Source organism: Ascidiella aspersa, chromosome 7 (assembly GCF_963924565.1).
Source record: "Ascidiella aspersa chromosome 7, kaAscAspe10.2, whole genome shotgun sequence".
Taxonomy (NCBI): Eukaryota; Metazoa; Chordata; class Ascidiacea; order Phlebobranchia; family Ascidiidae; genus Ascidiella; species Ascidiella aspersa.
The window spans coordinates 27818354-27832198 of record NC_139453.1 but is presented as its reverse complement, the minus strand read 5'-3'; the positions used below and the strand labels follow the sequence as shown (position 1 = coordinate 27832198).

Genomic DNA, 13845 nt, shown 5'->3' with positions numbered 1-13845 from the left:
CCTTGTGACCGCCTGCCCCTTGTTTCATTAAAAATTAACGCGGGGCCATGCGTGAATTGTTTAACCACGCCGGTATCATTGCAAGGACAAGGAACACCGACGCAATTTCACGCCTCAGACACAAAACACCAACTCGCTTCGGTCGACGTAAACCTTGGATAACGCATTTCAAACGCCAATTGTTTACGCTGTAGTTGGCAGAAAATGAAGCCTAGGAAATTGTGCTTGTTTTTTTGTATGTTTGAGTACGATAAAGTACTGTTTTGCGAAAAAACATTTTATATAAAAATTGTCATGAAATATTATTAGTTTTTGCAGGCAGTGTGCCGCGATATTTCATATTTAGTGAGCCGCAGGCCAAAAAGTTTGAAATCGACCGAATTAAACAAGTGTAACAGTTTGTAATAATTACAATATGTAGTTTTTCATGGTTTTGTAATTAGTATTATAAGTTTTAACAAATATAAAAGACGATTTGTACAAATAACACTTTGGGTAAAACGAATTTCTTCATAAAAACCTCATTTCTCGTTTCAGCAAATAAAAAAAACGCAATTTAAGCCACACAGACACAGATCAAGTCATACTAACAAAAATCGAAATCATGTTCTCGCCCTCTGTATGCCTTGTAGCCCTCTCAGTCCTGGCTATGGCCAGCGAGGCCTGTTATTTCCACAACTGTCCCAACGAGTTTACTTGGAGCAAGCGCCAGGCCCAACTTAGTGACGTCATGCGCAAAGTGAACCGACGACTTCCGGTGCTTAAGATCGGCGGAAGCCTGATCCAGGTGAGATTAGGAAGTGACGTGTGTAACGGATTGTAAATGTTTCGGGAATGACAGTTCCTGTGGCTTATAAGAGTCGGCTAATCCGCTGTCTATTTTACCGGCTCACAACCCATCGCAGACTAACCTAATCTGCCAACCAATAATGCAAGCAGGGCAGGCTAGAAAAAAGACAATCCTGCAGTGAGATTTGAACTCACGACCTCCGTCATGCCGGGACCGTCGCTCTATTAACTGAGCTACACAGGCTTAGAGGGTAGTGAATCGACAAACAACAATAGCACCATTGTCTGCTGTATCCTGTTCGTAAAGGTATAGCCTGTGGCGAGTTTCGAACTCACGACCTCTGTCATGCGGGGACCGTCGCTCTACCAATTGAGCTCGGCAGGCTCAGAGGGGAACAAGACGAGATACAACAATAGGACCGCTGCCTGCTGCATCCTGTTCGTAATAATACAGCATGTTGAGGTTCAGACTGGAACCTACGGCCATACCGCGACCGTCGCTCTACCAGCTGAGCTATACACAGGCTCAGAGGAAAGTGGGTCTAGAAACGTACATAGCTCCATTGCCTGCTGTATCCTGAAAATCTCGGTCATACGTCCACCAACTGAGATATCTGTTTTACTATAGATGTTAATAAAACGTGCCTCTGCGTATTTGCAGTGCCCGACAAGCAACGGCGGCGATGTTCGACCCAACTGCGTATTCGTCGGCTCGCAAGTTTGTTGTGGCCGGAGCGAGGAGGGTGCTGTGAGGTGCAACGCTCAGATGATCGGAACCGAAGCGCCAGGGAACGATATCTCGCAGCAGATCGAGCACTCGCTGCGTGCTTTCGTCGACGCTGAAGACACGGATAAGTTGGGCCTGAAAACCACGTGCGCGAGAGTGGGTCTGTGCTGTGCGAATGACGGTGAGTTTTCTGTATTTGAATATTATTAGTTAAACAAGATTTTATGTTTCGTATTTTACGTTTTGAATGTTAGAGTAGTTTCGTCAGTTGTATGCGTTGTAGCCAGGGAGTCGAACCGGAACCGAACCGGAACTTTATGAACCGGTTTTGGGTCAATTTTTTTCGAACCGTAACCGAACCCGAACCGGGTTTTGTAAGATTTTAAGGAGCCGAACCGGAACTGAACAGAATATTTTGAAGTACCTGAACCTTAACCGAACTCGAACTTGTCAAAAATAACGGTTCACTCAAGCATGACGTCACAACTTCTATTTTAGTCAAGTTATGCCATGTTCGAAATTTTATGAAAAAAATATGAACATTGAATAAATAAAACGTTGTTTTTTGTACGTCACGTAACTTAGATTAAATGACTTACAGTTTAAAGATTATTCTCTACATTTATCGACCCACATTTTTAGATTTAGCGCAACTTATATTGTATCTGAACCGGAACTTTATGAACCGGTTTTGAATTAACTATGTTCGAACCGGAGCTGAACCGGAACTTTTAAATTACTCCGAACCGAAACCGGAACTGAACCGGATTCCGAAAAAATACTTGAACCCGAACCGAATCTGAACCGGAAAAGTCAAACGGTTCCACACCCTGGTTGTAACAGACGTAGCTTGAAAGCTAGGGTCGTTTTAGGACTTAAACCCATTTTTTTTTCGATGTCAGCTGTAGCAACAGCTATAGCTTTACTATAAACCAAAAAATAGGGATATTTTTTTGTTTAAATATGTTCTACCATATCACCTTTTCTTTTGTATGCGCCCTGCTTACGGTATAGTCGGAAACTAACCAACTTGCCTAGTGGTTCACAAAGTTTTTTTTCGTATTCCTCCCCTTACAAGCTTACACACTGTCGATTTCTACCCAGTAAAAAACACGAATAGTTTTATTTGTTACTTCGGTGTACCCTGCTGACAATAAAACAATTCTATTGACAAAGAGTTACAAAATTAGTAAAAAATATTTCAAACAGTAATGGACGCATCTGTAACTTTTAAGAATCAACAGACTAATTTGTAACTGTAAAGAAACAATAGACTTTGATTATGGGCTCAAAAGACTCTTTACAATATCAATCATCAGAGTTAAATAAGCTTTTTACATATAATCGTTAAAAACTCGTGCGCATTTAAAATACTTGTGTGGGGCCATTACGAACTCAGCAGGGTCTTTCATTTCTTCTTTAATAATTTAAGTCAGAATTTGGGAATAATTTATAGTTTGTAGCCCCGTGTATAGTGAAAGTTTTTGGAGTTACGATGCAGGACCGGATTAAGCGTCTCAAAAGATTAGGCCGAATTCCACGACTGTAATTTACTATTTAATTTTTAATAGTTTTTCGAAACAGGTCATGTATCGAACTCAGTGTTAAATATTATATAAGGCGCTTATATAATAAAAGCTTTGCAATTTGCAAGTTTTTTACATACGGTATATAAGAAATTGTGCCACACAGGAAATCATTCAGGATTTATTTGAAGTAAATTATAAATTTTTTTGAAATACAAAATAAAATTTTGAATAACACCTCTCAAAATGAATAATCATATAAAATATGCTTCATAAAGTTACATGGACATTTTGACGCAAAACACATTGATCGGAGTCAGTTGTCGGAAACAATTAGCCGAACCAGGAGTATAGTGCAAGCAAGACAAGGATGTATAAATAGCTACGGTGAGGTTCGAACTCACGACCTCGGTCATACCGCAACCATCGCCCTAGCAACTGAGCTTTAAACTGACTCAGAGGGGAGAAAGTCGTCAAACGACCATATGACTGTTGCCAGCTGCTTCCTGTTCGTAAAACTAGCCTGCAGTGAGGTTGGCACTCACGACCTCGGTTATAGCGGGACCGTCGCACTAGCAACTGAGCTATACACAGGCTCGGAGGGGGGGGGGGTAGGTCGATAAACGACCATATAGGATTGCTGCCTGCTGTAACCTCTGCCTACAAACATTTCATTTAAATAGAAAAGCCAGCTAAGCCACGAAATACACATGAGTTATTAGAATAGGTTTGCCATGTTTGATTACGCACAATATCTGAAAAACAGGATTAATGTTTTTGGGGACCATCGCGTTTCGCACATTACTCGACAACAGTGATGGGCAATTATTTTTTACTGGGGCCCACATAAGAAACAGAATATGTTGTGGCGGACCGGAGCATTAAGAATAACTAAAATAAAGGTATGATACTTAAAATTAGGTTGTGAATAAAATATTGCACAGTTTCAAAGAAATTTCCTGATTTTAAAAGTTAAAATCCTGACGTATGGCAACCCTATCTTAGAAACCAGGTAATACTGTACAACAACATTCAATTAAAATGAAGCCTGTCCCGTGTAACGATGATAACAAATTCGTCCTAGGTTTACCGATTTTTTCTTTGTTTTCTAAACAGGCGAATGTGACCCGGATATTTCCTGTTCGCGGAGCATGGATGAAGGTCTGGGACCAAACATAGCGTTTCTCAAGCTTTTGAAGGGACTTCGACACATCGGACAGGACTAACTTATCCAGGACCGGACAAATTTAATTTATTGCCGTTTATTTATTGTTTTCACGCTCACGCCAACCTATTTGAATCATTCCGTGTGGTACTAATTTAATGTCAAACCAGCTTAGCCATTCGCAGTGTTGTAAACAAGTCATTCAAAAATAAATTAAACAGTTGCTCCAGTCAAATCAGTAAGAGAGCAAGTCAACGTCAAGTCACGTCATTGAATACAAAAAAATTATGAGAAAATTATATGACTCAATTAAAAATAACAAAAATGCATCTTGTGGCAAGCAAATCGTTTTAAGTTCAAAAATTAAAATAAATAACCCAATTTTATTAAAAAATATTTAATTAAAACGCTTGATTTAAGTCCAACTTATTTGACACATTTGCTTAAGTTCAAGTCAAGTCATTTGTCTAAAAGATTAAGTCAATTAGATTATGTCATTTAAGTCATTTAAACACAGTGACTTTACTCAAGTGCGCAGAAGTCAAGTCATTGACTTACGTCATTATAACACTTGTTATATTAGTGTCTGTGTACTGCTTGACTGCGATATTACAACACCATTGCTTTCAAGTTGCCTTAAGAACTGATTTAAAATGACTTGGGTTTGTTTTCAATTTACGCAATAAATTTTCATCTGTTCCTTTTGGTCTGCTAGAGTCTAGGCCTGCAGACATTTGTGTCCAATTTGTTCAAACGCATTTATTTCTGTTGGTTGTTGAGTCGTGATTGCTTTTTGCGTTTTACGCTTAAATAAAGTCTTGCCAATATAAATGCTGCCGTGTGCACTGTGTATTCAGTTTTGTTTTAACTTAGGCTAAATCCTTTACTTAGAAGGTAAATACTAACAAACAAATTATTTTAAACCGATAAAGGCAAGAAACCTTGCCAACATTAACAAAAAATAAACCATAAATGGCAGGGTAGTTTTTTGCCTACAGAAGAGTTATGGGCATGGTAACATCAAGTTCAACATTTCTACTGAACAGAGGCCAAAATGCTTACAAAAATTCAATTAAGAACCAGAAAGCAACATTAACAATTTTCAAACAATGCCAATAGGCCCTGGTTGTGCAACCTTTGTGTGCTATACACGCTGATTTTCGTTAGTGTCTCAAAAAAACGGCCAACGCAATAACATTACACTTGTCTTATCTTTCATTATACCATAAGACAGTGGTTCTTAACCGGGGTGCCGCGGCACTCCAGGGTGCCATTTTTAACGCTCAATGGTGCCGAGAGATATTTCAAATTCTTTAGGGTCCAATTTTGGCTCTCAATTGACAAGCTTCTTGGTATATGTTTTTGTGTATGATAAAAATGCAAATAATTAAAAAAGGTTTTATCAACCTTGTTGCACAGTTATTGTGCTGTTTTCAATGTCGTTTATTGTAACTTTACAGTTAACCACTCAGCAAAAATACGAGCAAGGGTGCCGCGAACCATTTATAATTTCTGAAGGGCGCAGTTAAGCCAAAAACGGTTGCGAAACATTTTCACAAGACCTAAAAGCTGATTACGCCTACTTGAAAATCCTTCGCGTACTACATGCTAAGGACCACTGATCTAGATGTTGATTCGTCATTGCTATTGATTATTGGAGGTCTTAGGTTGGAAAACAGTTCTCATCCACAAACGAATGTCAATTTTAAAGCTACGGGAGAGATGAAGTTATATGCTCAATTAATTTTCAGTGAGCGACAATATTTTATCCAATGGAACATGCACATACATATGTGTAACGGAGTGTTACTCTTCCAGCAGCAGTGTTGTAATGACTTAAGTCAATTGCTTGACTTAAGGCATTTAAGTCACTGCTTTTGAATGACTTGACTTGACTTAAGTCATTTGGACGAATGACTTGAGTTAAAATGAATTGGTTTAATTAAGCAATTAATTATAAAATTGCGTTATTTAGCCCAATCTTTGCACATAAAAGAATTTGCTTGTAATATGTTGCTTTTATGTTATTTTTGAAATTAATTTAAAGTTTAATTTTTTTGACAAGGGCTGGACTTGAAGTTGACTTGCTCTAATTATGACTTGACTGGGACTTGACTTGTTATTTATTCAAAAAGACTTGACTTGTACTTAAGTTATTTTACGAATGACTTGACTGGGACTTAAGTCATTTCAAAATGCCTTGTTTACAACACTGTCCAGCAGTATATGTTCTTGTGGGTTTTTGTCGCAGTTGCTGTCCTTGTGGGTTTTTGTCGCAGTTGCGGTGTGGAGTATGCTATACCGTGCGGTGAGTGCGATGAAATTTACATCGGGGAGACGGGTAGAAGTTTGAACACGCGCCGGAAGGAGCACGAAAGGGATGTGGGCAAGAAGGATGCGAAGAAATCAGCGTTGGCAAGCCATTCAACAACCCACACGCACAGCATTAACTTTTCTGCTGCTCAGGTGTTGACGAAGGAAACTGATTATCACAAGCGAGGTTTTCTTGAGTCGTGGAACATACATTTACGCGCCAGCACGATGAACGTAAAAACTGACGTTCTAATGCCGATAAGCTATCGCGCGCTCTTACACCAATGAGCGTTGGTGCGAGTTTTTAATCGCACGAATTGTCATTGTCGATTTATAGGAATCTGTTTTGCACGATACGTCAGTATCCTGATAAAGACGTTCTGTATAGCACGTCGAAACGTCGATCTATTATATACTGCTGGAAGAGCAACACTCCGGCAGCTATAGCTTATACATATGTGTGTTCAACCTTCTAAAGCTTCTTTTGACCAACGATTACGGCTGACGTATACTTTATACACCATTATTATTAATGTTTATAATTTTACTAAGTTACTAATGGAATAATATTGATTTGCATATATAATTCTACTGATATAAAATCGTATGTATACTGCTATGAGACGCAAAACGTGTTTATGCTGACAAGATGTCTCAACACGGTTCAGGCTTATTGTAAAGTTGTATGTCACTTACATTGTTGAATATTACTCTTGAAATAGATAGCCACCAAAACATATTCGCAGTTTGTCCACTTGTTATAGATAGGCTATACCCACGTGGATTCCATGGCCTAGTTGTTACTTGATAATGAATGGCAAATTTTTAACTAAAGATAATGCAAGCTCGTATATCGAAACGTCTTAATGTCCGTGGATAGTGTGTCATAGTTGTCACTTGTTATAGCAAGATTGTGCATTTTTCAAAAATACATATTCGTTGAGCTAGAATTCTTACACTAAAAATACAGTATGTAGTCAACACGGCCAAACTTTAACTGTTGGCAAGGATTGATAACTGTCGTATTAAGTCAGTCATTAAAATTCTTTCCGCGACTTTCACAAGCAGGTGTTCCAGTATTGATTGACACCGTCAACTTATAATGCAGATTAGTGTTCTCAAATGGGGTTGGCCAATTCCCCAGGGAAAATAAGTCAGTTTTACGGGGAGCTATAGGTAGTACTTCATCTATATTGAAGCTAAAAAAAACAGCGATTTACTGGAGAAAATGGGCAATTTTTTGGCTGAAAACCAAACATGTGGGGATTTAGGCACCCTGCAATTTGAGTCAAAGACTTAAAAGTAATGCTAATAATAGCTTTAAAAATACATGTACGATGTCGTGGTGGTTTTGGGCATTTTTATAACAGGTTATCAATAATGCCAACCTAAGTAACGAGCCGGTTACCAAAGATATCCGGAATGTGTTACTCGTTGTATACAAAAGCTCTCTCAAATCACATTTTTGACGTTGAAGCCATTAGCATCCATAACAAACCGCTGGCTTGCTACAGGGGTCATTAGTCTGTGGCAACGATGCAAAAAAGCTTTATAAATGCTTCAGCGTGAATCTATTATTTTTGGTATTCTATGAAAACATTCAGGTCATAATTTTTCCAGACATGGGCTTGCCAACCATAAAGGAACATATTTAAATAAGAAAAGGCACTTTTACTTTTTTATACTGGGTGCAACATGTACTTTGATGCTATTTTTATTACTTAAATAAAAAAACACAATGTTTGGCACCAAACTGTGATGTGATCGGAATTTAAAAATGGGTTCACATTTTGAGTCCAACCCTTTCACCCTTTACTTATAGTAAAGTTACCCCAAGAAAATTTATGGAATGGAATATTTTACACGATGCTAAAATGTCCTAATTTTTTTTTTTTTTTTTTTTACTCTTACAAGCAGTAATGACAAATTCTATGCTATCATGATGTCGCTCTATCAACCCGGAGTTCGAACCTCACCGTAGGCTAGTTGTTTTTCTAGTCTGCCCTGCTAACATCATTGATCGACAGATTCAAGTCTGCAATGACTTTCGGTGTACTATTGATGCGTAAGCCGTTATCGTTGGCCAAAAAGCGACTTTAAAAGGGCTAGATCACGGTTGTTGAACACATATGTGTCTGTGCATCTTTCTATTATAATGTTAACAATCTTTCTCCTCGAAGTCAAAATAATTTGTAAAACAATAGAGTTCTCGTTTATCATAATAGCGCCATGCGAACTACGTTTTAGATGAGAGCAACGTACAAAAACACATACTATGAGCATTGCAATGAAGTAAGTACATCGGTGAATTGTTCTATTTATGACAAAAGCGTTTGAAAAGAAGAAAAGAAAAAGTCAAAATTATTTTGCGATTATAAATTGTTGGAGGCACTGTTAAAACACAAGCAAAAAGTCCTACACAAAATGTTGTTCGAAAGATTTACTTTCTGAAATAAATTTGACTCTCAAAATGGGTGAACAAATTCACGACAACCAAGAAGTTTACCTTTCAACCTTTCAACCGTATAAGTCTAAAGAAAAAATACGAACATTTATTTTTTGGAAGTAAGCTTTTCTACTGATTACGATTACAAAAGCGAACCGGGTTTTAAATACAACGATTTTCGACCAGAAAGATACCAAAACTGCCTTAAATTATTTCGGAAGAATTGAGAAAACCGTTTTAATCTGAAAACAGACGGGAACAACAAATACAGAATATTTCAAAGCAAAAGTGAAATCGGTCCCTTTTCGGCCAGCGGGACAAAATAATTTTTTTTACAAAACGTGCCTTTAGTTTGGTGTTTACGTTTCAGAGTTGCCTTATAAAGTTCGACAAAAACGGATTGCAGATCTTTACTGGTTATGGCAAGTAACTTGATTAAAAACTTGAAAAAAACACATCGTATTTCCAACTTTAAACTATACCCTAAAAACGTAAAAATAAACATAATCCGTAAAATGCGACCGCGACTCTGTTTAGCAATATTTTGTAAATCTGTAAAAAAAAGTTTTTGTAGTAATGAGCTTGGTGCCGTTTTAATGAGATGCATGTGCCTCAGGGGGGGTTTAAGAGGTCAAAGGTGACCCCGGAAGTCTGTTTTTCGTCGAAATCAGTCAAGCCTGAATCGGGAACAACCATTTTGCGGAAACGGAAAGGCGCATCAGTAATCAACGGAAAACGGAAGAAGGGAAAATGTCAAAGGACGAAGCGCTAACGTGGCGAAAAGAAGGGCATTTTAAGATGGTCTTTTAAGCAGAACACGATTGCATTTGCGTTTCGCGCGATTATACGGATTGTCTTATTGCATGTTTATGCTGATTCCTAGAAAAGCCAAGCTTTTTTGCTGTTTAGGGGTTTGCGCTTTTATCGTGGAAACTCGCTTGATTAAGACTTTTTCACACATGTTTCATAAAGACAAGCTGCTTTAAGAGCTATACCAAAATATTTTATAAGTTTTGTTAATGATTTTGAATCGACACTCCTATTGTGTGTCCAGACTCTAGAGAGGTCAACGCTTTCTTATTGCATTCCACCACACTATCTGTCTTTTGACCCATTGTAGACACTCGCGTGGTGAACCCAGTTTTACACAGCTTTTGAAAAAAGGAACACACCACGCGTATTAAGCAACGTTACTCTGACCGACAGTTTCAGAATCAGTGGAAAAATCTTTGCCCATCCCCTCTTAAAAAAACGAGATTTTAAAAACATCAGTTTAACTCTAACCCTGGAAATACCAAAGCCACAATACTCAAAACAAAAAACGTTTCACTGTTTGCGAACGTTCGTCAACATCTCTCATGCCATCACCAGTGTACAATTCAAGTGAAGATATAAGTGTATCTGAAATTACCAAAACAGCAGCGAATTGTGTTTTGAAAAAAGAAATCCTTATTTAATATACTATGCCATGCAGTCGTAACTCCGTAGTTTGGTGTTTTCGTTACAGTTACGATTTAAAATTCGCAATTTAATCCAGGCTAATCTCTTGAGAGTAAAAGGCCAATATAGCTGCTAGCTTTATGTGGGTCGAATAACTGTTTGGATAACATTCCGCCTTACCGATAAATCGATTCTATTTGCATGTTCAACGTGATTCTGGATTACAAGTTTATCGATTCTCGAAAAACAGCTTAAACTAACCGCGGAACCTTACAATCGAGTTCTTCTGAAAAAAGCATAGTATGTATAGCCGTAGTAAGAATATCAAAGCCCATACAGAAATAAATATCATTTTGAACGTTTCGAATATTTCTTTATTCATTTTAGACTTGACTATGTTGAAAATGAGTGAAGAGATATTCGAAACGTTCAAAATGATCCCTACTTCTGTATGGATTTTTATATTCATACCATGTCATACTGCAACCTATGAACAGTATATAGGTAATATTTTAAACGTTTCAAAAAAGCCATGTCAAAACGGAAAAAGAAATATTCGGAAGGTTCAAAATGCTATCTACTTCTTTACGGGTTTGATAATAATAATACGTCTTTCTACAACCTCCAACCATTTTGCTCCAAATATTTTTCCCCTTCAATTAAGATTCTCACTCTGATTGCGTGGCGCAAAATTAACCGGAATTTGAAAAACAATCAAATTCGCGCAAATAAAGATATAAACACTTATAAGAACGGTAGATTGCTTCTAATGTGGGGAAAAGTATTACAGAACGCTAAAATACAAGTCGGACATAAATCGGCCTTCTATAAAAGCACTAGCGTTTAATAATGCAATGCTTAATTAAATAAGATTTACTCAAAAGCGTCTTATCCAGGGGTTCTTAAACTGTTTTACCGCGGAACCCTAAAAATTTTTTGGCCTCGCGTGGACCACAATAGGCATTTTTCAAAATGGTGTCATGAATTTACGTCACAATACAAATAGACTTCATAATTCGCTGATTTCGGTCCAAAAATGTGAAAGGGTGACGGAGTTTAATGCATTCAGTGCAATACCGCTTTATTTTTAATTAAACTGTTGTGTTTGATAAATTGATTACTTCTTAAACATACACCAATCTTTCAATTAGGCTTTCATGGACCCCCTAAAACTAGGTGACGGACCACTAAGGGGTCCATGGACATTAGTTTAAGAACCCCTGGTCTAATCATTATATAAAAGGGAATCAAAAGCAACACAGATAGAACTTTCTACGCAAATTAAGTTACAACTGTTGCGACCAGAAAAAAAGAAATAACAGGATTTGTGAATTTCTTTTTTTTATTTTAGAGGGTTTGCATTTATTTTAGAGGTTTACAAAGTTAAAAACTTTCGGACCCATTGGGTTAAAAAAAATATTTTTAACAGGTCGAAAAAGAAGCTGCGTGAGCCGGAAAACTAAAATGAATAATTTCAAGCATATCAATAACTGCAACAGTTTCAATTTAACTTTGCTACAAGCCCGTTTACTGATGATGCTTTTGTTTTATACCGGTATTTTTGAAGTGACGTGTTTCATTCTTAACAATGTGTTTAATATGGGAGTGGGCAAAAATGTTAAGAAACCACCTAACTAGTCTAATCGGTCGGGTGTGGAGCTTGGTTGCAACACGGAGTAAAAAACGTACATCTCTCTCTCTCTATATATATATATATAATATACATAAGGTGGCGTTATGCAACAATATAAGTGAGCATTGGCTTTGAAGGAATAGCGCTTCAGTTTAACGTGCAAAGGCAATGCGAGTTCAAATTATAGCAAGGCACAGCAATATGGCGTATTCACAAAATTGTTTGCGATCTACATAGAAAGGATTTTTTGCCCGAAATATCGGTCATCGGAATCGCAAAGTATTGGACATCCATAGATACAACTATAAACAAATTGTTCGCGCCAAGGAAAAATGTTGGCAAACAAAGCACACTATAAGCGCTAATGCGCACTTGATCGAAAAGCAATGTGTCGTGGACCTACATAATTTTGGCAACGCACAAACTATTAAAGACCTTAGGCATACCTTACAGCTAGAAGAGGAAGAGCTCATACTGCATTAGGACCACTGACCGGAGAAAAGGTGCTTTAGCCGTGCTGAAAATAATGTACTACTTGATCGAAAAAGAAGAAAACGGCGAAAAAGGGTTGTTCTAAATGTACTACGCTACCAGAGTAATGTTAAATACTCGCTAACGGTGGAATTATGCACCGGCCAGGGTTGTCGAGTAGGCTTAAAACAACTGGAGTCCGACTTCCGAGTTTGTTGAAAATGACTAGTCAAAATTAGGCCGAGTCTGACTCCAGCCAAATAAAGTCATGGCCGAATATAAGCAGCCCTGGCGATGATCCTGACAAAATACAGCCGCCTTATAAGTTTTATGGCCTACAAATACATCACGCATGTACCATGAACATCTATAAAATACAGAATATTCTGGGTCTACAAACTAAACGGTCTAAGGCGGTAAAAAATGCTCTGCGCTGCAAATATGGCGCCAGGCTGCTCGAAAAAACAACAACGAGTGATCTACGTGAAAATGATAAAGGCCAGACGTCTGTTATTACGTCATATACCGGGAATGACGTATAAACTAGGGGACCAAGTGTTAGAATGGGACACAAAATAAATTAGGAGTTGTACGTGAGTTCCAGTTCGGTTTGAGGTCGCACCAACAAAGTTAAAATAAAGGTCTAAGTATTTACCTTGCAACAATATAATAAGGAGGTCGTGAAGTTTAGAAGCACTAAGGTATAAACAAGAGTTTCATTTATAAAATCCTACTCAGCACATGTTTGTTTTTGTGCGTGAATGTTTTAACACCAAGTTTTTGGAGTTCTGGATGATTTGCTTTGCGAAGTAGTAGACTTAGTTTAATATTTTTTTTCAACAGCATGAAATAAATATATATTCAACTAACATAACTTTTTGTTTATGTGTTTTTCCAATGTTTGTACACTTGTCCAGGTGTTTATGCTCAATAAAGATAGCTGATTCGACGAGCAAATTATATTGGGCAATTTTCTGTATGCTGCATTTGCTCAGTTACGCCCTTTCGTGGCAAGAAAAAATATTTTGTGTGACGTTTTATATCTTTTAGAGACCGAAAAAACAGCGCCTATGCAGACGCCCTTAAGCCGCAAGATAAAAGCAACCTATCAAGTAGGATAAAAGCGGATTTTTAAATTGGATTTTCTACTTTGACTTGATAAAGCACGGTTGCGCGAAAGCTTGTCGAGAACAATACAATTTGTCTTTATATATAGTGCCACATGATTACCCTGTTCATAGTTAGATAAATACGGTTATTTACAAATTTAAATCGGATAAAAATCCACCTATTAAATCAGATAAAAGCTTGGTCTATTAGGTCGGATGAGAGCGG

General features: G+C 37.7%; 1 protein-coding gene across 1 annotated transcript; it reads left to right on the top strand.

Moving 5' to 3' along the window:
* The first annotated feature begins 541 nt into the window (after window positions 1–541).
* LOC146138779 (uncharacterized) lies at window positions 542–5024 on the top strand. The gene is made up of 3 exons (XM_083394239.1): window positions 542–787; window positions 1451–1697; window positions 4159–5024. Exons 1-3 carry the CDS (start codon window positions 605–607, stop codon window positions 4266–4268), a joined length of 540 nt encoding a protein of 179 aa, XP_083250365.1. The 5' UTR covers window positions 542–604; the 3' UTR covers window positions 4269–5024.
* Window positions 5025–13845: the final 8821 nt, after the last annotated feature.